Here is a 25110-nt window from a genome sequence, read left to right as displayed (position 1 = left end):
CCAGTTCCTGCTGCCGCGCCTGCTCCACTGCTCTGTGCTCACTCCTCAGCCCCAGAGCTGGTGCGGTGCCTGGGATTCTGCAGCAATACACCCCCTCCCCCGGCAACAGGCAGGACTCTGTGAAGACACCTCTGGCAGAGGGAGGCTGGGCTTGGGACCCAGGCTGCTGCCAGGCTCCCCACCCCTCCTGGCTGCAGGATGGGGGCTTCAGAAACTTCATCCTGGGCAGAGGAAGGAATGGAGCTCCTAGGCATGGGCAACAGCCAGGTGTGCTGGCAGGTGTGGTGGAGACATGGGCAGAAATGGCATCCAGTTCTAGCTCTGCCACGGACATGCTGATGGACTAGGCAAACACTTGACCTGCTCTGAGACTCAGTTTCTCCAAACCATACACTGGGCCTGGCCCTACTACTGTGAAACAATGGGAAAGAGCACGCAGTGCATGGCGTTCCTAAGGAACATACAATGGCTACTTTGAGAGCCAGAAGGAGATTGCCAAATGATTTCATCACAGTATAAATCCTCAGGTGTAGAAGTTTTCTAGGCCCATTTCTGACTTAAAATGTCACAGTACCAGAGGACATCACCTCACCCAGGCATGGAGGCCTGGCCCTGTGCAGGAGACAAGGTGCCAGCTCCAAGAGGTTTGCACATTCCTAGCCTGCTGGGCCTGCGCACTGGCCTTCACACCGAAGCCCTGGGGTGCGTGAGCCGCAGCTCCTCTGCCCTACCTGCAGCACGTAGCCCTCCCGGGCACTCTGCTCCCGGCCCAGGGCCACCCTCAGCTGGTCCTGGAGGAGCCGGTTCTGCTCCAGAAGGTCCGAGGCCTCCTTCTGGCTCTGCTCCAGCTGTTGGTACAAAGAAACGCTCTTGAGCCACGTGACAGTGAGGCCCGAAGCCGCCACACTCTGAGGCTCATGGGGCTTCCTGGCTGCAGCGAGGCTGCAGGACAGCAGCATGGCGCGGGGCTCTGGGGTCTCACAGTCCAGGACCCGGCCTGTACCTGTGGCACCCAGAGCTGAAGCTTCCAGCTCAGGCCATAGATGACACTGGCAGCTGCTAACCTCTGGGGGTGAAGGGATGGGCTCATCCTCTCCACCCAGGCACCCACACCACCTCCACCCACAAGAAGGGCGCCACTGTCCAGTCCCAAGACCCACATGGGATGCCTGCTTCTGAGGAGCAGGCTGGGCCTACAGAGAAGTGAAGGCACTGCATCGCTGCTAAAGGAGCCTGTGGTCCTTGGAGTGGTCACCTGGCCAAGATGACCTCCATGGGGCCACTACAGGCCTGCTGTGGCTTCAGCTAATACTCCATGTGACCCATTACCATGATCAAGTCAATGTGAAGTTCTGTTTGCATAGAGTTCCTGCAGACAAGTCAAGTAAGATGTAGAAAGCTGAAGCTGCTGGACACTTCCTGCTCTCGACAGCTCTGCACTCACCCTTCTACCCTGCCCTGCCCGTGTCCCCCGGGGCTGTGGGAGAGGCAGCGGGGAAGCAGTGGGCAGTAAGGCTGGCCACGCAGGGCAGGGAGCCCCTCGGCTGTGACACATTAAAGACCAAGAAAAAACACAACGGGTGATCTGGAGTAGGACTTGCAGTTCTGGTAGCTTAGAGCCACGTGAGTTTAAAATTGGGTACAGGAAAGGGAAGAGTCAAAGTACTGATGCTAGTGACAAATGTCAGACTCATAAACAATGAAACAGCAAAAAGAAGGGATGTACGAGGTACGCCGAAGCAGCAGGGCTTCCTCACCAGCTGCTCACGTAGAGGGACGCATGGGAGCCTCCCCCTGAGGCGCGTCCCTGAGAGGCAGGTAAGCGGGGAACACTCCCACCCAAAATGCTTGAGGCCAGCTTCTAGATTACATACTTTTTATAGTTTTGGAGCATTAACATAAACATGAGCCATGTAAAAAATGAAATCCAGCCGAGTGTGGTGGCGCACGCTTGTAATCCCCGCGCTTGGGAGGCTAAGACAGGAGGATCGCACGGGTTCGAAGCCAGCCTCAGATACTTAGTGAGGCTCTCGGCAACTTAGTGAGACCCTGTTTCCAAATGAAATATAAAAATAATAGGTCGGGGGTGTAACCTGGAGGCGGAGGCCCCTGGGTTCCATTCCCAGGACCAAAACAAAACAAAATAAAAAAAAACAAAAAAAAAACCTGGGGCTGGAATATAGCTCAGTGGCAAAGTGCCTGCTTTGCAGGTGTGGCGCTCTGGGTTCGATTCCCGGTTCCAAAAAAGACAAAAAAAGAACCCCTTAAAAAAAAAAATAAGCTAAGAAACAAACCAAAAAACCACAAAATCCACATGCATTTCATTTCTGCATTATGTACATGGCCTGAAGGTGTCTTAACACAGGATTTTGTGTGTCTACATTGCTTGGCATAGGCAAGCGCTCTGCCACTGAGCTGTACCCCAGCATCCTACCCGGTGTGATATATATGCATGCTCCCCCATCCAGTATGTTTAGTAATTTTGTGCACAGAACCTGTTTCATGGCATAGGATTTTCTGCTTACCACGGTGTCATGCTGGCACTCAAGAGTTTTGGAGTTTGGAGCATTTTGGGTTTTGGGGTTAGGGTTACCCTGTAACTTTCTCAGCCTGAGAACTCACTAGTGAGGCTGTATAAACCCCATTGAGGTTTCACAGCTTTGAGCTTTTCATTAGGAACCCCAATGCTATGACCGCAGGGCTGGCTCACACGGTCTGAATCCTGTTCCTAGTGTGACGTAGATATGCCTGCCTGCCCGCCTTACCTCCGATTCACACCCTAAACATCTGGGGCTCAGGCTTTATCTTCTAATTCCTGTCCTAAACCCTTTCAGGTCTGACCGACTGTCTTCCAGCTGTTGTCAGAGCACCCAAGCTTGTCTCTGCCTCTGGTATTCGGTTGGCCCTGTCCTTCCTAGGGCTACCTTATGTGGACCGAAACCTAACTCCGCTTCACACACACCTCCCCCCGGCCACACACACACTTACAACCTCCTGCTTATGCCCCATAGCAGGGAGAACACCCTGCCTAGGTCCTGCGGCCACAGGCCCGGCATCCAGCCACACAGCTCTTCTCTGGAAAGGCCCACCACCTCCTCCCAGGCGCAAGCTGCCACTCTGCTGCACCCAGCCTCGGCCTCTGTCAGGGCCCGTCTAGGAGTCCCAGAGGGAGGACTGTGGGACTGAATCTGTAGGCCACAGCTTCGGGAAGGGAGCTGCCGGCATCACCTCCTTCTCCAGCAGGGAGGTCAGTGCGTGCGTGGCTGGCCGGTCGCTCCCGTCCTCGGAGGCCAGGTGCAGGGGTGCAATGGGCACCTGCTTCTCCTCCCGTAGAGGGGTGGTCTCCACCTGATGCCACCGCTGCTCGATCTCCACATGGACGTTCTGCGTCTTGAGGTCAGTGGCCGCCGGCAGCCCCGGGCTCCGGTCGACCTCCATGCGCAGGGCCGTGTCCTCGGAGGCCGGGCCGTCCATGGTGTCCAGCATCCCAAAACGCTTGCGGCGCTCTTCCCGCCGCCGAGCGCGCTCCCGTTCCAGCTCACCCGGCTCCGCCTCAGGGCGCCCCGGCTCACAAGCATCAGGGCCCCCACCAGTGCTCGCCCTCTCCTGAGCCAACGCCTGCTGGATGGGGCGGAACTCAGCCCAGTCAAAGGTCTTGGAGCGGCCCTCCCGCCGCCTCTCGCGCGCGCGGCTCCTCTTCTGCTCTGGGTCTGGTTCCCCAGGCTCCGCCTCTTGCTTCTCACTGGGCCTTGGGTAGGTCTCGAAAGACGAACTGCTCTTATTCTTTTCCTCAGGCAATGAGCTGCAGGGGAGAAGGACAAAGAGCGCCTGTCAGGGAGCCCTGGACACCCCGGCCTGTGGCAGTTGGCCCGGGTAAGCTGTGGTTCGCTGGGGCCTGCTCCTCAGCCTCTTGCCCCAGAACAGCCACTATGCACAGTAGGAGGAGCTTGGCCTGTGCCTCCACCTATACCCAGTTACCCACCCCTTGGAGAAGCTGACCAGTCCTGAGGGGGTCGGGGAGGGAAAGAGCTCTGTGTACACAGGTGTCCAGCACTCATCCCGTGACTGAAGAATTGCCATGAGGAGTGTTATGACAGCTTTGGGGCCAAAAGGATGGAGACAGAGGAGCCCTGGAGACCCCAGCGGGCCCGCAGGGAGGACAGCTACCACCACCATCCAAACACGTGCTGAGGCTGACGCTGGGGCAGCCCTGTACTAGACAGCAGCAGCAGAGTGAATGAGGGCCAGCCACCTCCCTAGACAAGCCCTGAGGTCTCAAAACAGGTGACATGATCAGCTGTTTTAAAAGCCCACTCTGGCCGGGCATGATGGCGCACGCTTGTAATCCCCACACTTGGGAGGCAGAGACAGGAGGATCGCCCAGGTTTGAAGCCAGCCTTGCTGGCTTAAGAGACCCTGTTTCCAAAAAAAAAAAAAAAGTATAAAATAGGTCTGGGAGTGTAGCCTAGAGGTAGAAGGGTTTCCAGGAACCCTAGTACTACCAAAAAATAAAATAAAATAATAAAATAAAAGCCCACTCTGGCCAGGCATGATGATATACGCTTGTAATCCCAGTACTTGGGAGGCTGAGACAGGAGGATTACCAGTTCAAGGCCAGCCTCAGCCACTTAGTGAGGCCTTCCACAACATAGTGAGGCCCTGTTTCAAAAAATAAAGAAGCTGGGCATGGTGGACCACGCTTGTAATCCCAGCATTTGGGAGGCCGAGACCAGAGGATTGTGGTTCCCGGACAGCCTCAGCTACTTGGTGAGGCCCTCCACAACTTAGTGAGACCCTGTTTCAAAATAAATAATAAAGGGCGTGGTGGTGCATGCTTGTAATCCCTGTGCTTGGGAGGCAGAGACAGGAGGATCGCGCAGGTTCGAAGCCAGCCACGCGAGCTGGCTTAGGAGACCCTGTTTCCAAATAAAAATGTAAAAATAGGTCTGGGAGTGTAGCCCGGAGGTAGAAGGGCTTCCAGGAACCCAGTACCACACACACACACACACACACACACAAAATAAATAAATAAATAAATAAATAAATAAATAAATAATTAAATAATAAAAAATATGGCAGGGGCTGTAGATTGGAGGTTGAATCTTCCTGGGTTCTAGCCCCAGACTCGGAAAAAAAAAAAAAAATAGGGCTGGGATTGTAGCTCAGAGGTAGAATGCCCGAGTTCAATCCTCAAAACCACACACACACACACACACACACACACACACACACACACACACGAATGAATGAATGAATAAATAAATAAAAATATAAAAATAAATAAGCTGGGCATGGTGGTGCACGCTTGTAATCCTGTGCTTAGGAGGCGGAGACAGGAGGATCGCGCAGGTTTGATTACGCAGGTTGCTGGCTTAAGAGACTGTTTCCAAATAAAAATATAAATAGGTCTGGGCTGGGCATGGTGGCGCATGCTTATAATCCCCATACTTGGGAGGCGGAGACAGGAAGATAGTGCAGGTTCAAAGCCAGCCGCGCCGGCTTAAGAGACCCTGTTTCCAAATTAAAAAAAAAAAAAAAAAAAAGGTCTGGGAGTGTAACCTGAAGGTAGAAGGGTTTCCAGGAACCCCAGTACCACCAATAAATAAATGAATAAATAAATAAAACATAGGGCTAGGGGCGTACCTTGGAGGTAGAATGTCCCTGGGTTCCACCAAGAATTGCCAAAAAAAAATTAATAATAATAATAATGATAAGCACACTCTGGCCACTGGCACAACAGAAACAGAAACATCAGGGTCATCTTTGGGCAAAGGGGACAGGTGGCCCCGATGGCTGCAAACCCACACCATGGAGTGACCCGGGGGCCGGGCAGGAAGGAAGTGGGACCTCAAGAACCACTGCCTCTTCCTGGTTTGCCCCATGGGGAAGGTCCCTGGGGGAGTCCACCTGAGCAGGGAAAGGAGCATCTTCGGCAACACCATGGCAAGAGACTGGGAGTGGAAATAAGTTTCTCAACCAAGTGGGAAGGCACCTGGGACCACCAGACCACTAGAGGATGGGCAGAAGGTCCCTGACCTTGCCTGAGCCTCTGAAAAGAGCTGGTAGCAAGCTGGAGGTGGCAAGGGGCACACCAAGGAGCACCTGTGTTCACAGCGGGGCCAAAGCAAGAGGAGGCTGGGAAAGAAAGCAGCACCTGGGGAAAGTAGTGGCTCCCACTGCTCTCGGGGCGCTGCCTACAGCCAACAGTGAGACCTGAAGGCCCAGGGCAGTGGGACGAGCAAGGCGCACCCAAGCACACAGGCCCCTGTGACAGGAATAGCCCAAGCAGGCCTCAGCACAGCGCAGGGCAGGCGAGGAAATGGCGGTGCCCCAGAGGCCGAGGCTAGCAGCCCCAACATGCCCTCATGCCACAAAAAGGCCATGAGAGCAAGGCCCGTGGCCTGGACATGCCCACCCCTGCTGCCAGCACCTCAGGGGCTTGTCCTGGAAGCAGCAAGGCGATGTGAGGTTTCTTCAACTTATGAGGGTTAAGAGAAGAATATAGGCTAAGAACAAAATGGGGTGGTCACTCTACCAGCTTTAACAGACAGGAGACTGAAGTAAATTCTAGTATGGAAGACAATGGCCCAGCCTGCTGTGATACAGAAGCACAGCGCCTGGCCTGTTTCCGTCCCCTGGTCTGCAGGCCCTGCTCAGAGGCCGGCAGGACCGTGCCTGTGCAGGGCCACCCCTCCCGGCCACATACAAACATGAGCTATGCACCCGCAGGGATGTGCCAACACAGGCTTCTTACGGCCAGGGCTTTCGCTCTGAGCATGCAGTCTGCACAAGGCAGCCCCAGAACCTCTCTCACTTTGCAGCGCAGCCTCCTGTGAAAGCCAGGATGAGTGTGGACAACTTGAGCTGCAGGCTCTGTCCCTGACTTGAGGAGCCTCAGAGGCAGAGGGCTGCTGCTTTCTGACAGGCCAGCGTTAACAACTCCCAAAACAGGACAGAGAATGGGCTGGGGATGTCATGCATGTAGCTCTGAGTTCAATTCCCCAGCACCTCAAAAGAAAAAGAGGCAGAGGGCTACCTGTCTTAGCGACAACTTCTGGGTCTTACAATGTAGGAATAACTATGGAATCATTTGCTAATGAATGAAGGAATGACAGACACAGGAGAGGGGGGCTGAAACAGTGTGGGTTTCCTTTCCTTCTTATTCACTGAAGGATGGGATTAGCACCTTGGAGGGAGGTGAAGGTTCTGGCAAGGTGCAGGTATGTGGGCTGTGCTGCCTCTGGCAGCTTATCCCCCAGGGTCAGAAACACACCTGAGCAGCAGTAACCTGTTCAGGAAGGCCTGGGCGGGCTGGGGGATGTGGCAGCTCAAGGCTGGAGATGGCACAACAGAGTCTTGGCAGCGCGCAGCCAGTGCCACACAGGAGCCTGCCCCTCCTCTGCAAACAAGAGCTGGAGGGCTTCTGAGTTCAGGCGGGAGGAGGGAGGCTCACAGTGGGTGCCAGGGAGGCACACCAGAGCTAATACAGGCGGAGAGCTCGCTCTTTCAGCTTGGGCCTCAGTGGCAGGAGTTTCAAAGAGAAGCTTTCCCTGGTTGCACAGAAATCAAACCAATGGAGGAGGCAAAGGAAGCAAGAACAAGGCCCTGGTGGCCAGTGGCTGCAGCACAGGGCGCAGTGTCGGGTTCCGCAGCAGCCTGAGGCCAGGTCTGGGTAGGCAGCAACCTAGGGCGCACCCCGAGACTGTCAAGCTCAGGTCTACCATGGGCACAAAGGCTGCACTGATGCGGTCAGGAAGAAAAGCCATCCTGAGGCAGAAAGCTAGAAGGCCACAGGAGGCTGAGTAGGGCCAGGCAGTGGTGCGCCAGAGGGAAGAGTAAGCCATGCTGGCACACCCAGGCTGAGATCCGGGCGCAACAGTGGGAGGCACGAGTGGCCCCCAAGAACCCAGAACGCCTCACCTGGTCACGTCCGGGGCAGGCGCTGGGTGCACGTGCTTCATGATGGTCTGGATCCAGTTCCGCCGGATCCCGGAGGTCATGGCTGACAGGGTGAATGCACCTTCCTTCGTCTACACAGAAGACAGAGGATGGTCATCAGGAACGGGCCCTGGAGGTGACCGCTGGCTCCCACCTCCAGCAGAGATCCTGGTACTGCACAGTGAGCCCTTCAGCCTTCCGAGGGCTCCTGCACATACTCCCTAGAATGGATGGGAGCTGGACAGGGCGCTCTCTGGGACGTGGTGACTGAGACATCTCCTCCCACAGGGTCAGCCCACTCACTGAGTTCCCGTTATACACCAGCCACAGCTCTTGCTGAGCCTCTCCCTGCTTCTGCACCCACCCAGGAGAGGTTCTAGCACCTTCCTGTGAGCTGCACAGGCCGTTCACACCGACACGTAGGGCTGCAAAGCAGCTGGCAGGAGGGGAAGGCTCTGAGAAGGCGCTGGCGTGAACAGACCACAACCCTGAATGCAGCGTGCTGGCCCAGCATGCCATGGAGCCCTGTCAGAGCTGCCACCTGCCCGCACTCCTTTGTGCACTCCCAGCCTCCGGGTGCACTGCGCTTCCAGGGAGGCTCACCCTTCCTCACCCCAGGCCTGCGCCTCACCTCTCTAGTGGAACTCTCTTTCCCAGCCTCAGAGCAACACTAGCCCAACCTGTGCTCCTGGACTCTGCTGAGGCTGGCTCTTGGCCGGCTTCTCTGTGGGCCTCTACCCGGGGCCCAGGGGCCCAGGCCTCGCCTTGCCATGCCTGCCGTTCTTCTCTAGTGCTGCTCAGACCCCTGGCTCTCTGCTACCACCCCCAAGGCCCAGCCGTCCCGCAAATCTTGCTGGGTGTGTCTCACTGTCTCCAGCAAGTGCTAGAGCTTTCTATAGCCTCAGAGCAGGACTGGCCCCACCCGCCTCAGTACCCAACTCCTCCTTCTGGCCACAAGATCTGGGGCCAGGCCAGGGCAGCGCACTCTGGGCTCTGAGAGGAGAATGCTGAAGGCAGCCTTTGCAGATTTAGGACTCACGGCCCCGGGTCCTCAGGTGGGTACAGTGAGGAATACTCCACACATCAGGTTAGAGGTCACACCCAACAGTGGCCCTCGCTATACTAGAACAACAGGTGTGGTCCCATCACGCAGGATACCCTTTCTAGACACCTGCGGATCCAGACTGGGGTGGTGTTGGCAGGGCCAAGGAGCCAGAACCCACACCCGGCCTTGGAGCCCCCTCAGCAGGGCAATGCTCAGCACCCACTCCCACCAGCCCCGGCACAGACCCGTGGTGTGGCCTCCACTGTGACAGCGCGGAGGCCCAAAGGGAGGAAAGCCACAACAGGGCAGCTGGTACGTCTAACACTGAGTTTGGTAGGCAAGTTGGCTCCAAAGTGCCTGATTAACTTGAACACAGTGACACAGTCAAGTTTCAGGGCCTCCAAATCAAAACGGAAGGCCTGCTACAGTGAGGCCAGCAGGGTCCTAGTTCCTGGGAAGGAGCCAAGTCCCTGAGCCTGCCCAGCAGCACAGCTCTCCACCAGCCACTGCCCTGAAGACACAGGCTTCATCTGAGGGGCCTGTCCCTGGGGGGTAAGCTGAAGACCCTAGGAGTGACTCGATGCTGACAAGATGACTGGAGAGGGGCTGGTAGTATCAGCAAAACCAAAACCAAGACAGGCATGGTGGCGCACGCTTGTAATCCCAGCGTTTGGGAGGCTGAGACAGGAGGAGCACGGTTCATGGCTAGCCTCAGCTACTACTTAGTGAGGACCTTTGCAACTCAGTGAAGCCCTGTTTCTAAATAAAGAATTAAAAATAGAGCTGGGAGCATAACACGGAGGTAGAATGCCCCTGGGTTCCATCCTCAGCACCACAAAAAAAAAACAAAAACAAAAACAAAAAAACAACAACAACAACAACCCAAACCACCCTGAACTATGAGGGCAGAGCTGGGCCTTGCAGTCAGTTGGCTGGGGGCAGGTGCAGAGGTGTGAGTCAGGCACAAGGGTGACAGATCCTGACAGTGGAGAGCAGTGAGGCCGCGAAGACCACGGAGAAACGCTGTGTGCATCAAGGCCACAGGGAACGACACTGGGATCCCAGGTCCCAGGTCCTAACGCAGGTCCTCCCTCCTCAGCCGGTTTGGATTTGTACTCTTCTGCTTGTAATAACATTTTAAGGGTTCGGAATGGTGGCTCACGCTTGTAATCCCAGTACATGGGGGGTGGAGACAGAAGGATCACAGGTTCTCAGACAGCCTCAGCTACTGAGGCCCTGTGCAACTTAGTGAGACGCTGTTTCAAAAACTAAATAAAAATAAAAAAGAAGGCATGGTGACGCATGTTCATAACCCCAGTATTTGGGAGGCTAAGACAAGAGGGTCACAGATTCAAGATCAGCCTCAGCAACTAAGCAAGACCCTATTTCCAAGTAAAAAGTAAAAATTTGTCTGTGAATATATCTCAGAGGTAGAATGTCCCTGGGTTCAATCCCCAGTAAAACAAAACAAAGCAAAACAAAAGCAGAGCATCAGTAACCAAAGCCTTTGCAGAGCATTAAGAGGAGATGCAGATTGGTGCCTGTAGTTCATGGGGGGAGCCACTGAATAGTCAATACTCAGAGACAGAGGACAGACAACGCACGCAGGCGTCCAGGCCGCTTCACCCCCACGTCGCCCGCCCCTGGGCTCACGTGTATCTGGAAGCCATAGTTTCTCTGGACTGGATATTCTGTGACATCGTAGCATGTGGACAAGTCAATTTCTCCATCCAGGTCGGCTGCCTAAGAGAGAAGTTAGAGGGTCTTAAGAGATTCAGGAAAGCCACAGCATTAAGAGCAGCACATTTCTACAAATGATTTCTTGGACTGGCTATGTGTTTAATGGAAACAGACCCTGAGCCCCCATCCCATCCCATCCCATTCCTGAGGATACATGTCCCCTCCCGTGAAACACCCACACATCATCTTCCTGAGGATCTGGCTAGAGACAGTCTGTGCCAGGTGTTAAGGTGAAAATTTTTTTTTCTTTTTTGCAGTGTTGGGATGGAATCCAGGGCCTTCTGTGTGTTAGGCAAATGCTCTACACTGAGCTGCACCAGCCCTTCAGGACTCCATGCTCTCAAACCCTGAGGACCCTGAGCTGGGCATGGTGGCACACACTTAAAATCCCAGTACTTGGGAGGCTGAGGCAGGTTTGAGGCCAGTCTTAGCAACTTAACGAGTCCCTCAGAAACTAACTTTCTTTCTCTTTCTCATTTTCTTTCTGTGGTACTGGGTATAAAACCAGGAATATACTCCCTTCCCACTTTTCTTTTTCTTTTATCTTTTTTTTTTTTTTTTTTTTTTGGTGGTATTGGGGTTCCTGGAAGCCCTTCTACCTCCGGGCTACACTCCCATGGGCTACACTCCCAGACCTATTTTTTATATTTTATTTTATTTATTTATTTATTTTTGGTGGTACTGGGGTTCCTGGAAGCCCTTCTACCTCCGGGCTACACTCCCACGGGCTACACTCCCAGACCTATTTTTTAACTTTATGTGGAAACAGGGTCTCTTAAGCCAGCAAGGCTGGCTCCGAACCAGCGCGATCCTCCTGTCTCTGCCTCCCAAGCGCGCACCACCACGCCCGGCTTATCTTTTTTTTTTTTTTGCAGTTCTAGGGATTGAACCCAGAGGCATTCTACTCCAAGCGACACCCCCAGCCTTATTTTTTTATTCTTTATTTTGAAACAGGTCTCACTAAGTTGAGGAGGGCCTCACTAAGTAGCTGAGGCTGTCTATAACTGCGATCTCCTGACTCAGCCTCCAAAGTACTGGGATTACAAGTGTGTGCCACCACGCCCGGCTTGAGATGGAGATCTTTTACCAGATGTGTGGATGTAACTGAAGGATCCAGAGTAGAATCACCAGGGAAAAAGAAGCACATAGACTTAAAAGATGGTTCAAAAGAAAGAGTGGGGGGGGGGTGTTGAAGGGGCCTTGACCAAATTCTCTTACCACATCCCACCCTTGGCCAGAAGATGGGACTAGATACATTCAATTCTTCCAAAGAATCAATTCATCACAAAATTTCTTTGTAGAAAGAACCAGCCTAATGCTTTGATACTAGAGCAAAAAAGAAAGGTAAAAACAATAACAACAACGAAAACCAGACTGAGCCAGTGTGGTGGTGCACACCCGTCATCCCAGGACTTGGGAGGAGGCCAAGACAGAAGGACTGCAGACTTGAGGCTGGACTCAGCTCAGGAAATTCCCCTTTCAGCCAGGAGTGGTGGTGCACACGCCTGTAACCTCAATAATTGGGAAGCTGACATAGGAGGATTGTAGGTTTGAGGTTGGCCTCGGCTCGGTATTTTAGCCAGGCATGGTCTCATATGCTTATAATCCCAGTAGTTAGGAGGTTGAGATATAAAAATTACAGGTTCAAGACAGCCTCAGCTACTTATGATAATATACTCCTGGGTTCCATTCCCAGCATCACAAAAAAACAAAAAAATCCAAAAGCTTCTCTGTTTATAAAAAAACAGAGGGGGCTGGGGGCATCATCTTAAAAGGTCAACTCCAAGTATCACCAAAAAAAAAAAAAAAAAAAAAAAAAGAAATAAGAGAAGAGAGAGGCGAGAGAGAAGAGAGAGGAGAGAGAAAGAAAACACCATACTGCTTATATTCAAATTCAAGTGCTCTTCAAAGAATAGGGAAACCAAAAGCTGCCGACACCCACTGCCCCAGGGGACACCAACAGGTCTCAGAGGGGCCCACATCCGGGCAGAAACACTTTGCCCGATGCTCTCATGCCCCCCCACCCCCGTAGGTCAGGACGCCCTCCTACAAGAAGGAAGGACCACCCAGGAGAGAGCGGTGCCATGAGCTCAGGCTTCAGGATGACACCAGAGCCCTCAGACATTTCCAGAGTGAATCCAGGGCGCTTACCTCCTCAGCCACGGAGTCCCTGTAGTATCTCAGGCTCTGATCCGCCAGGACAAACCAGTGCTTCTTCCACTAAAAGAAAAAGGAAAAAATTCCTCAGTTCCACGCGGTATGCTTGCTGCTCTGGGACGACCCGCAGCCAGAGTGCTGGGCCCTCCCGGGGCCCACGTAAAGCAGGCAGCACACAGGCGCCAGGCAGCCAAGTGCTCACGGCCTCGGGGAGGCTTGCCAAGCGGTGGCTCCTCTGTGGGAAGGCAGCAGAGAGCTGGTGGGCCTTGGCTGGGTCTCTCTGTGATCCCAGTGCTGTGCGGCTGGTGACCAGTGCTTGGCAGGCCTCCATCCCAACTTTAGAGGCTGCAGACAACAGGCTGGGCCCATCGAAGCAGGAAGGTGGCTGTGAGGATGGTACTGAGAGTCGTGGCCGCTTGACTGGCTCACCAGATGGGCACAAACCACCGGCACCAGCAGAAGCAAACTGACCACTAGAGTCCCAAGTCTTCACTGTGCGTAGCAAGGAGGGGACTCGAGTCTTCAGGCAAGGCCAAAGGTATATGGTACAAAGGGGTGGGGGGAAAAGAGGATGTTGTGGCAAAGACTTGAAAGGAGAGGGGAGCCTGGATGGGCAGGTGTGCAGGCCTCCAGGGTGAGGACGCAGCAGCCTCCTCTTCACACCTCCTTGGGGGGCCTGGGTCTCTGGCCACAGCCCAGGGCCAAAATGGGGCCAGCAGCTCCAGCTACAAATAGCAAAAGGGCACCACACTTGCTTCCCCCAGGGCCAAAGGATGTCACTGCAGCTGAGCTATCTCTGGAACACAAGGGTCTTCTGCCCAAGGCGACTGTCTACTTGGCTGCTTTAGGGAAATGCCAGGCCAGCCCTATAGCCAGAGGCCTTCCACGTCTCTGGCAAAGCCTGGGCCCTTGGAGGACTTTTATAGAAGATCATACCAGGTAGCAGGGGATAGCACTGTAGGATGTTCCCGGGCCTAAGGTGGGAAGGTGCTGGTTGCTGGAGCCAGCAGGCCTGGTTGCCACCAGGACACCCCACCACAAAGGGGCTGTGAGTCTGCGGGTGGGGTCCGAGCCACAAGACTACAATGTCCCGGAGGCAGGAGGTGGCGCCGGTGCTCAGAGCCCACCAGGGACAAGGCCAGCCTGCGCTCACAACTGCTCCCCAGCCCTCAAGGCCATAGCGGCTCCTCACGCTCACCTGGCCGTCCTCGTACTGCTTGGTCAGCCAGCCTTTCTTGAAATTCAGCAGGTCGGGCTGAGAAAGGGAGAGAAGAAAACTGCTCAGGGGAAAGCCTCATGGTGTCCGTCATAGACCAAGTGTGTCTGCAGGGGCTGACGCGGTTACCCAGGTGAAGCGGGTTTCTTGCCCTGCCAGGCAAGCCTGAGCCCCCCTCACCCCAGTGGGTGCTGCCCACAAGCACACGATCCTCTAGGAGGAAGACACTGGGTGAGGAGACAGCACGGCTTCTGAGCCCCGGGTGGTGGCAACTCCAGACTGCAGGGTACTGCTGCACTGTCTAGGGAGAGAGACCAGGCCCGGACAGAACGTCCCTGGGCGACATACAGGAACGGAAAGGTGTGCAGGGACAGCTTGAAGGAGAATTCAAAGGCCTTTGCCAAAGCCACAGGAAGACTGAAGCCACAGACGCTTGGGAGGTACTGACCACACTGGGTGTTGTGGAAGCTGCGGCGGCAGCCCTGCCCAGGCCCTCGGCCCCCTCCCCAGCAGGGGAAGTTGTCTCCATCCCAGCAGCAGCAGCAGGGCCTGAGCACAGGGCCTGTCTCTAGTCATCTCTCTCCACTGTGCAGTTCAGACACGCCTGCAGCTGAGAGGTGCTCTAAAGAGTGCTGCGCGAGGACACCCGCGCCTCGCCGCACCGAGGCCCTCATCTGCCACTGCGCACCTGCAAGGCCAGCCGACAGCCCTGCCATTCCTTCTGTGGCCCCCGACTCTGCATGTCCACAGCCAGCTTGAACAGAAACTGGCTTTGATGTCTCAGTATTCCGAGGGAGAGAGGGAGTTAGATGCACAAGAAGCAGCAGGGCAATAACCAGAAGAGGCTCCTGGGAGACCCTGCCTGCCATGTCACAGAGAAACAGCAGTAGACCGTGCCTGGCCTGGGCTGGCCAGGCCATGACAGGTGACAGCTCCTCGCTGCAGAGACATTTGAGGTACCCAACAGAAAGGAGCAATGCAAGATTAGGACACCCATCCACGATGACCTTTAAAAAGAGGAAGTCCCTTTTGGAAGCAGGTTTCCTCTGCACAACAGCTGCTCTTGGTCCCTCTGGACACCCTGCCTAGCTGTGGATCTACAAGAAACAGGACCTGTTGTTTTTTTTTTGTGTGTGTGTGTGTGTGTGTGTGTGTGTGTGTGTGTGTGTGTGTGACCTGGGATTGAACCCAGAGGCATTCTGTCTCTGAGATACACTCCAGCCCCATTTCATTTTCTTTTTTTCTTTTTTCTTTTTTTTTTTTTTTGCAGTATTAGGGATTGAACTCAGGGGCATTCTACCTCTGAGCTATGCCCATATCCCTGTTTTATTCTTTTATTTTGAAACAGGGTCTCACTAAATTTTGGAGTACCTCACTAAGTAGCTAAGGTTGGCTGCGAACCTGCAATCCTCCTGTCTCAACTTTCCAAGTGCTAGGATTACAACCATGCGCCACCATGCCTGGCTTCATTTTTGCTTTTGAAATAGGATCTAAGTTATAGAGGGCCTCGCTAAGTTGCCAAGGCTGGCTGTGAACCTGTGATCCTCCTCTTTCAGCCTCCCAAGTACTAGGATTGTACATGTGTGCCTCCATGACTGGCTTTTTGTTTTTTAAGATTAGGTCTCAGTACACTGACTGGCCTTGAACTTGTGATTCTCCTGCCTCAGCTTCCAGAGCTGCTGGGATTGCAGGAGTGTGCTGTCATGCCTGGCTAACGAAGACTCCTTAAACTTTCTGCGGGTTGTGCCACAGTGGCTGTGCCTGCCCCGGAGCAATGATGCAGGTAGATCCCATCTGCTGATCTCTTCTGTCTAGGCCTCTGGTGGACAATGGCTACCAGCTGAGCTAACAGAGAAAGTGCTCTCTCTAGGGGGCAAGAGCAAGCCCAGCCTGCTCCCGAGGCTGGGGGAGGTGAGAGGAGCTAGACCAGCACGTTGAGGTGCCACCCCCAAACTCTGACAGTTCCCGCCACTCCATGCCCACCCGGACAAGGCCTGCACTCCCCTAAGACGACCTCAAGGACAACACTAGCTCCCAGCATGGCATGGCTCCTGCCTCCAAAGCACCATGCAAATAAGGCTCCAGAACCAGAAGAGCAGAGGCCCCTGTGGTGGGCAACTCCAACACTGGATTCCCTGTCGTGACCCAGGCGGCCTCCTGTGCAGGGACCTCCACGTGGAGCTCAGGATGCCTGATGGCCCCAGGGTCCACTACGCCCAGGGAAAGGAAGAAACAGGATGTGCTTCCAGAGGGCCTGAGCCAACAGGCAAGGCAATCACAGACAGCAGGACTATGCACAGAGGGTGGTCGCGTGGACTCATGGACAGAAACAGCAGCAACGGTGGTGGCAGGCCTCCAGAGAACTCGGCGCGCAGCCCGGGCTCACCGTCATGGAGGACTCCGTGGACCTCCTGTCCAGTGACTTGGCTCTTCGGTGTGGAGACAGGGGGGAGGCCGAGGTGTCCGAGAGAGAAGCTGTGGGGGCTTCACTGATGAAGTCCTATGGCAGAGAGCAGCCGCTGGTCAGTGCAGCCCAAGGCTGGCGGGGGCAGGTGCTAGGCGAGCCGGGCCAGCTGTCCTTCCTTGAGCGGAGCGCCCCGTTCCCAGCGAGGGCGGTGCTGTCTACAGCAGGCCTGGGCAGCGAGCTGGGCCCCAGGAAGCCCGGGTCGGTAGAGCAGCCTTTTCTTTGAGATGCCCAGTCACCATCATTGTCCCGGCCCTACCCCATCCTCCAGCTTTTCAGGTCACAGAAGAAAGAACCAGGTTGAGCGGTAGTAAGCGGAGGCCAGGCAGCAGGCACTGCCCGAGCAAGAGAGAAGCCAGGAAGGAAGAAGAACTTAGGCACAGCAAGCCACGGAAGAGGTGGCAGGAGGCAGCCACTCAAAGACAGAGGAAGGCAAGTGTTATGCCCTGCCTAGCTGCCGTGCTGCCTCAGAGAGGAAGAGAACCTTCTATTCCCACTGAGATCTAAAACTCATTTGTGCATCTTATAGTGGAGAAGAATGGAGTCCTGGAAGGAAGATGCAGAAGATAGTCCAGCCCTTGAGGGCCACTAGCCGGAGGAGGAGCTCGGGAGTGGAGGCCCAGCAGCACTACACCGCGCATGTCGAGACCTCAGAGCACGGGCTCGGTGCTGCCCAGACCTAGCAGTCCCACCCAGCCCTGGCCCAGGAGCTCACCCGCTTCCTGGGGAGCGCCCTCTTCTCACTGCGGCCCTGGCGGGTGTCACTTGATGGGGAGGGCACTGCCGATGCATTTGTCTCCATGTGCTCTGCCTTCTCGATATCCAAGGCCTCAAACTTCTCAATCACCTGCGACCTCCTGCAAGAGAGGACACAGGCTACTGAGGCGCGGGCGTCTCGGCATGCTCCTGAGGCGGGCCCCCTGCCAATCTTCCCAGCTTCCCTGTCAGGCACACGGAGCGTCACATAGCACTAATGGGGCTCTGGGGCGCAAGCTCAGTCGCCCCGAGCTCGCCTGCGCCCCTCAAATGGGCCAGAGCCACTCAGGATGTGGCCTTCCCCTGCCCCTCCCCGGAGGCCCTGCTGGCTGTCACGTGGGCTCCTATGGCTGTCACATGGCCCGGTACGTGGTCGCCTCTCCTAAGCCATGGACAACCACTGCCTCAGAGGGACCGATGTTCCCTGGGCCCCTCCACAGTTGCAATGCAGCCCCCACCCTAGGCTGCCCCGAATTTAGCAAGAAAGAGGCCCACGAATTAACATTGTTGCTGCCAACGGTTAAGAGAAACCAAAAACCAAATTAAAACAAAAAACAAAGCAGGTTGATTTCATGGGAGAGGGCCGGTGGCCTCGTCAGGTGGTCTGTGCCGGAGACGGAGCTGAGATGGGAGCGAAGCGGGTGGAGGAGGCGCGAACGCCGCAGCGACACAGCAGAGGGCGGAGAGGGAAGACCTGAAAGAAAACAAGGCTGGGGAGTGAATACATGAAAGCACTGCTCATCAAATCAAGTTGCGGTAAATCAAAATCATCCAAAGAACCGAAGCAGCAAAACCCAAGATGATCACTCAAGAGGGAGAAACCATGATCGTCCCACAGGCCAGGGTCACCGAGAGGGTCAGGCTGGGGGCTGCTCACCAGGGGCTTAAGATCAGGAGTGGACCTGAGGCCCGCGCTCCCGGGGACACCTCAGGCCCCTGTGGGGAGGACTTCGCCTGTATCTGGACACGAAGCCAGGAGCTGAGGAGTGAGTGAGTGAAGGGCCCCGGGCCCAGAAACTGAACCCTAACTGTACGGAGAGGAAGGGGAGCAGCTTGGATCCTGGGGCGCCACCCCTGCCCCATGAGGTCAGCCTCTTCTCAGAGAGGGCCAGTGTAAACCCGCCTCCTGGCAGAGCAGAGGGCACCAGGCTCTGCAACCCTGGCCCTGCTTCTGCATAGCACCTCTCAGGAGGGGCTCATGCCAGGCCAGCCTGCCGCATCAAGCAAAGAAGGCGGCAGCTGACGGGGACTAAGGGAGCACGGGAAACTACGGGAGCGGCCGGGGTCGCTGGGCACCCGGGCAGCTTGGCAGTGCAGGCGAGACATCGGCACAGCTGAGCCGCTGGAGTGGCCCTGGCCTGGTGCAGGGGTTGGAGTGCCAGCTGAGCAGGTAGTGCTGTGCTGAGCCTGGGCTGCGTGTGGGCAGCATGCTGCAGGCAGCAGCGCCCAGGCAGAGGAGTCAGAGCAGCAAACGGGGAAGGCATCTACTACGGCCACACCACCCGAGCCCCAAGAAACACTGCGAGGCCCCCGACTTGGGCACCCTCTGTCATGGCTCACTGTGTACAGTGGGAAGTCACAAACATGGTGCCCAGGAAGCACTGCGAGTGACAGCCAAGGCCTCACCAAGTGCACAGAGCAGGTGCCTGCCCCACAGCACAGGAGTTCCCAGGCACTGACCCCCACATGGCGAAGGTGGGTGGGCCAGGACTGTGGCTTCCCATGCTCAGCAGCTGGAGGTGACTTGCTGTCCCAGAAGTGCTTGCAAAGGCTCTGGAAGTCTGAGCAGCACACACATGGAAGCCCGGAGCTGGCAGCGCTCAGACAGGGCTGCTCCCTGGCTTGGCTGAGGCTTCCTGGCTAGAGGCAGGGCTGTCCTGGTTGCCATGACTTCTCGCCACTCTAGGGACTGCTCTAGCCTACCAGGGAAACAGGATCCCATTCTGCACAGGGAAGCTTGCTCAGGACTCAGGGAGCAACAGCGGCCAGTCAGAGGTTGTGAGGCTCAGCGAGAAAAGGACAGCACAGGTTAGTATGTAGAGGCAGGGAGCCCCAGAGTGCCAGTGCCAGTGCCAGCTGAAGCCCACCCCATAGTCGCCAAGGGCATGCAAGAGCCCCAGAGACCACACCCAGCCCAAGCAGGTAGGCAGGAATGAATTCAAGTGACTCTCTGAGAAGCAGCGAAGCGAAGCAGGTGTGCGGGATGTTAATTCTGTGGTCTGGCACTAGCTGAGGTCATGGCTGACCCTGCTCCAGGGCCACCACAACACACAGCTTACCCCCCAGCCAGCACAAAGCCACCCAGCCCTCCCTACAGTACCTCCAGTCACCAGCAAGAGCTTTTGCTTACGTTTGCTTAAAGGCTTAAAAGGACAGGCTGGGTCCCAGTCCTGAGTCACATGGGAGCAGTGACTTGCCACTAAGGCCCACCAGCTACTGCCTGAGCAGGCACCCTACTTCTGAGCTTTGTTTTCAGTGCACATCTACACACTGGAAGCAGTCAAAACAGGCACCTCATCGAGACACTGATGGAACGTGGGTCAGCCCTGTGCACAGGACGCCTGGCCCCTCACTCTCCTGCTCTCCCTAGGGGGGGCTGTGCTCTTTGCTCTCTGGGAACTTCAACGGAGGCTTTTCCTGGAGGCTGATCCAAGACTCCACAGGCCCTTTCATGTGGGATCCTGGACGGGCAGGCAGGCTGATGGCTAAAGGTAGGGTAAGGAAGGGGCGGGAAATAGGAACGCCTCCTCCATCTACTCTCTGAGGGTCAGAAAGAAGCCCATGCTGTCTCCCCTGCAGGACAGCATCTCTAACTCAGCCTTCAGCTGTGCCCAAGGCAGGGAGGCCTCTCTTTTTTGGACAGCAAACTTCTGTGGAAACCTAATGAAAACCAGGGGTTCTTTCATAAGCTGTTGCACCAGAGTGAGGAGGACCAGTCTCGACCTGCAGCTCCAAGGTCAGCTCAGCAAACAGAAGTGGGCCAGGAAGGACAAACTCCACAGGCTCAGGTCCATAGCCTGTTGGGCCACTGGCTGATCAAACATCCTGCATTCTTGCTGCAGGGGGCAGAGTTCTGGGCTGGAGTCAGGGACCCAGAGGGAAAGGTGCCCCATGTTGGTGTTTTGGGAGGATGGTACTAGAAACAGAGTCCAGGGGGTATTCTACCTCTGAGCTAATCCCCCAGCCAAGATCACAACAATATGCCCAACCTCATGTTCCCCCCTCCCCTTTTCTGGTGGTACTGGGGATTGACTCCAGGGGCATTCTACCTATGATCAAAACCCCAGCCCTATTTTATCTTATATTTGGAAACAGGATCTCACTTAGCTGCTGAGAGCCTAAGTTGTTACAGTTGTCCTTGAACCTGCAATCCTCCTGTCTCAGCCTCCCAAGGACAGAGACTACAAGCATGCACCTCTGTGCCTGGCTCAGCCTCATGTTTTGTTATTTATTTATTTATTTATTTATTTATTTATTTAGCGGTACTAGAGATTGAACCCAGGGGCATTCTATCCCTAGCTACACCCTCAGCCCTATTTTTATTTATTTATTTATTTATTTATTTATTTATTTATTTATTTTATTTATTTATTTATTGGTGGTACTGGGGATGGAACCCAGGGGCCTTATACTCCCAGACCTATTTTATATTTTATTTGGAAACAGGGTCTCTTAAGCCAGCTGAGGCTGGCTTCGAACCCTGCATGATCCTCTTGTCTCAGCCTCCCAAACATGGGGATTACAAGCGTGTGCCACCACGCCCGGCTTATTCTTTATTTTGAAACAGGGTCTCGCTAAGTTGTGGAAAGCCTAAGTAGCTGAGGCTGGCGGCAAACCCGTGATCCTCGTCTCAGCCTTCCACATGCTAGGATTACAAGCATGTGCCACCACGCCCAGCTTAATCTTTCAAAATAAACAGTCTAAGTTTTGGAGGGCCTAAGTAGCTGAAGTGGGCCACGATCCTCCTGTCTCAACTGCCTCCCTCCCAAGTACGGGGATTACAAGTATGTGCCGCCATGCCCGGCAGCCCCGAGTCCTTAACAGAGTCCGTGCTCCCCTAGGGAAGCATGGGGAGCGTGTGTGCTCATGCACATGGCTGCATGAGCTCGACCCTCTAGTGCCCTCCTTACCTCCGCTCGTTGCCAAACAGACGGGCCACCTCTTCCCTGCCAGGGCTCCGGGCCCGAGTTCTACGCTCCAGCCGCCTCCTCTCCACCTGGAAGGCCTCGCGGTGGCTGATCCTGATGGCCTTAGGCACGTCGGCCAGGGCGGCATACTGCCTGCTGGCTTTAAAGGCAAAGGTGCTCCCCAGTGTCTCTGTCCCCCGCCCCCCAGCATGGCTGGGGTTCACGGGGGCGGGGGGCCAGCGGGCCTCGTCCAAGGCGCTGAGAGAGATGCTGCAGACCAGGCGGCTCGGGGCCCGAGGACCTGGGGAGTGAAGGGGGCGACCGAGCCCCTGGGAGGGCGGTTCAGGACAACTGTACCTGTTGGGGGTGCTGGGGCTGGGGGGTGAGAGCGGCGGGGGCAGCTGCTGCTCCTCGGCCTTCAGGTCCTGCTTGGTCTTCTCCAGGGAGAAGTAGCCGCTCTCTACCCGCACCTTGCGGCCACAGTCCATGCGGTCACCACTCAGGGTGCTCTCCTCTGCGGGGAGGGAGCACATCAGTGGCTGCCAGTGGGACAGAGGATTTCTTTTCTTCTTCTTCTTTTTTTTTTTTTTTTGATGCTACCAGGTTTTGAGCCTATAGGCAGTCTATCTCCAAGCCATACCCCCAGCCCAATTTTATTTTTTATTTTGAAACAGGAGCTCACTAAGTTGCTGAGGCTGGCCTCGCACCTGTGAGCCTCTTGTCTTAGCCTCCCAAACACTGGGATTACAGGTGTCCATCACTACAAGAAGAGATTTCTTTAAAAAAAAGCCCACGATTCCCTGCAGACCACCTCTTTGTCGCCCTTCTCCAGCGTCATCAAGGCTGGCTGAGGGTAGACTTGGAAGAAAAGAACCATGGGATGGAAACAGGATATTCTACCTTTCTTTTTATTCCACACCCACCTCCCCCTCACCTGGCTGGCTCCCAGCTAGATTAGTGGCAGGCCCTTCATGTCTAGTCCGGGGGTTGGCAGGGAGAGCGGGGCTGCCCTTTAGGAGAGAAGCTGTCCCCAAGTGTTTCTTACTGAACTTAATGGCCAAGTACCTTTCACCTCTTCATAGATTTGGGGTAAAGAGGGACAGAAGGCTTTGGCCAATGTGAGACGGGGTGAGGGGTGGGGAGCAGATGGATGGCTGCATCTTAGATGGGATGGGCACGTGCTACTGAAGAACCCTGACAGCCTGTACCTGGAGCACATACAAAGCCCCCTTCAAGCTGGGCCTAGGGCGCATGCCTGTAATCCCAGTGCTTGGGAGGCTAAGACAGGAGAATCACAGGCTTGAGGCCAGTGCACAGTGACTTAGCAAAACATTGTCTCAATTAAAAAGCAAAAGGGGCCGGGCGTGGTGGCGCACACTTGTAATCCCTGCGCTTCGGAGGCTGAGACAGGAGGATCGCACAGGTTCGAAGCCAGCCTCAGCTACTTAGTGAGGCTCTCAGCAGCTTAGTGAGGCCCTGTTTCTAATAAAATATAAAATAGGTCTGGGAGTATAGCCCGGAGGTAGAAAGCCTCTGGGTTCCACACCCAGTGCCACCAAAAAATAAAAAATAAAAAAATAAAAAGCAAAAGGGGCCAGGTGTGGTGGTGCACACCTGTCATCCCAGCATTCGGGAGGCTGAGAATAGAGGATTGCGGTTTGCGGCCACCCTCAGTTACTTAGTGAGGCCCTCTGCAACTTAGTGAGACCCTGTTTCAAAATAAAGAATAAAAAATAGGGCAGGGGGTGTAGCTCAGAGGTTGAATGTCCCTGGGTTTCATCCTCAGACCCGCATTAAAAAAAAAAGCACAAAGGGCTGGGGGTGCAGCTCAGTGGTAGAACACCCTGGATTCCAGCCCCAGAACCACACGTACACATGGCCACAGCTCACCTTCTTTGCTCTCTAGCCCTGGCTCCCGCAGGGAGCTGGCGGCAGGAGGCTGGCTCTGGCTGGGACTCTGAGCTGGACTCAGGCTGCTCCCATCGGGCTGGTCCTTGGCCCTCATTTCTTCCTGCCAGAGCGTGGACTTGGTGGTAGGGACTTTCTCTGCACTGGGGATGCTACTGCTGCTGCCGCTGCCGCCGCTGCTGGTGACAGCCACCTTGGCAGGCCCGGGCTCCTGAGGAGACAAAGGAGTGTCAGGGGGCATGAAAGCGCACAGCTAAGCCAGCTCACAGGTGCTGACTGGCCAGCTACAGGGAATACCAGGTCAGCTCCATAGCCTCAGAGGCCAGGATGCCTAGGAGGGTGCGTACAGGCGCAGCTCTCGCCGCTGTGGCCCCATAGCACCTGGGCCAGCGACCTCTGGCCATCTCGGAAGTGTGAAGGAAAAGCCCCATGGCTTTGCCAGGGCCCTGTCACCAAATGTGGGCAAGCTTTGCCCAGGGAGCAGGGTAAGACATGGGGGCCGTTCAGAGCATGCCATTCCTGGGTGCCCATGCAGCTCAGACACAAGTAAGGCAGTGGTGGTGGTGGTGGCAGGCGGGGTTGGGGGCGAGAATGCAGCTGAGTCAGGCCTGGCCATCGGCAGAGCCTCGGAGTGAAGGCAGAGAACAAGTTTACCTGGCACCCAGCCTGGCAAGGCCTGTGGCCTCGCCCACTCTCCACTTTCAGTCCTAAGCTGAAGTGAAATGCCCAGACACTGCTGATGTGTGAGTCATCGGTGTGAGTGAGTGCAATGGCCTACACGGCCCTCTCCACCCCTTCATGTGTGAAAATCCTGACACCTGAGGAGCTGGTGCTGGGGGCAGGGCCTTTGGGAAGCGAGCAGTCAGGAGAGCTGAACTCACAGAGAGGACCCAGGGAACTGCCTTGCCCTTCCTACATGAGGACTGGAAACCAGGCCCTCACCAGACACCAGATCTGCTGGCATCTTAATCTTGGACTTCCAGCCCCCAAACTGTGGGAAGTAAGTGTCTTTTGCATAGACCCCTAGACCTACCAGTTTACTACAACCTTTTTAGGGAAAAACATAAAACCTCAGTATACCCCTGGGTGCTTCCACAGCCTCCTTATTTTATTTAACACCCCCTTAATTGGACCCAAGGCCACCACTTACCCCTGGGTCATTCCAGCATCTCCCTCCAGGGGCAGTATTGCTGACTTTGGGAAACTGGTCAATTGTTTAAATCACTCAGACTGGTATTTTTGTTATAGCAAAAGGAATGAACCAAGACAGTAAACATCCTATTCAAATCTGGCACACACACATACACAGACACACAAGCATGCATGAATGTGCTCTCACATTTACACATCTATGCACACACACACACCCTCACGCCATACTAGATCCAAGCAAGTAGCCCAGAAGGCAGTGGTGCTGCCTGAGGGGACCACCTAGGCCGACTCAGGGAGTACTTTCTGGGCAGAAAGCCCTGCCGGGCAGGGATCCCCAGCGGTCTTACAATGCTGGTTCACCACTGCCCCACCACCCTGGCACGAGGGCTGCCAGCAGAATGGCTCTGGTGCCTCTCAACTGAGCCACAAAGCTGGGCGTGGTAGTGTTGCACACTTGTAATCCCAGCATTTGGGAGGCTGAGACCGGGGGATTGTGGTTTGCAGACAGCTTCAGCTATTTAGTGAGACCCTGTTTCAAAATGAAGAATAAAAAATAGGGCTGGGGATTGTGGCTCAGAGGTAAAATATCCTTGGGTTCCATCCATGG

The 25110-nt window shown here is 55.2% G+C and overlaps 1 protein-coding gene across 3 annotated transcripts in view; it reads right to left on the bottom strand.

The window, feature by feature from the left end:
* Nucleotides 1–25110, bottom strand: part of MPRIP (myosin phosphatase Rho interacting protein) — a gene marked incomplete at both ends in the record, with an annotated part of 153176 nt that overhangs the window by 20879 nt on the left and 107187 nt on the right. For 2 of the 3 annotated variants that reach the window (XM_080712476.1, XM_080712477.1), the window contains 10 exons: nucleotides 732–848; nucleotides 3229–3802; nucleotides 7921–8030; nucleotides 10637–10726; nucleotides 12875–12943; nucleotides 14079–14135; nucleotides 16483–16596; nucleotides 17276–17417; nucleotides 21801–21957; nucleotides 23334–23562. In XM_080712476.1, coding sequence (XP_080568602.1) covers nucleotides 732–848; nucleotides 3229–3802; nucleotides 7921–8030; nucleotides 10637–10726; nucleotides 12875–12943; nucleotides 14079–14135; nucleotides 16483–16596; nucleotides 17276–17417; nucleotides 21801–21957; nucleotides 23334–23562 — 1659 coding nt within the window. Of the gene's footprint in view, nucleotides 1–731; nucleotides 849–3228; nucleotides 3803–7920; nucleotides 8031–10636; nucleotides 10727–12874; nucleotides 12944–14078; nucleotides 14136–16482; nucleotides 16597–17275; nucleotides 17418–21446; nucleotides 21958–23333; nucleotides 23563–25110 lie in introns of all 3 variants that reach the window. The other variant, XM_080712475.1, reaches the window with a different exon arrangement.

This window comes from Muscardinus avellanarius, assembly GCF_963383645.1.
Source record: "Muscardinus avellanarius genome assembly, chromosome: 16".
Lineage (NCBI taxonomy): Eukaryota > Metazoa > Chordata > Mammalia > Rodentia > Gliridae > Muscardinus > Muscardinus avellanarius.
The sequence above is the reverse complement of the archived record's forward strand: the minus strand, read 5'-3'. Positions and strand labels throughout refer to the sequence as shown.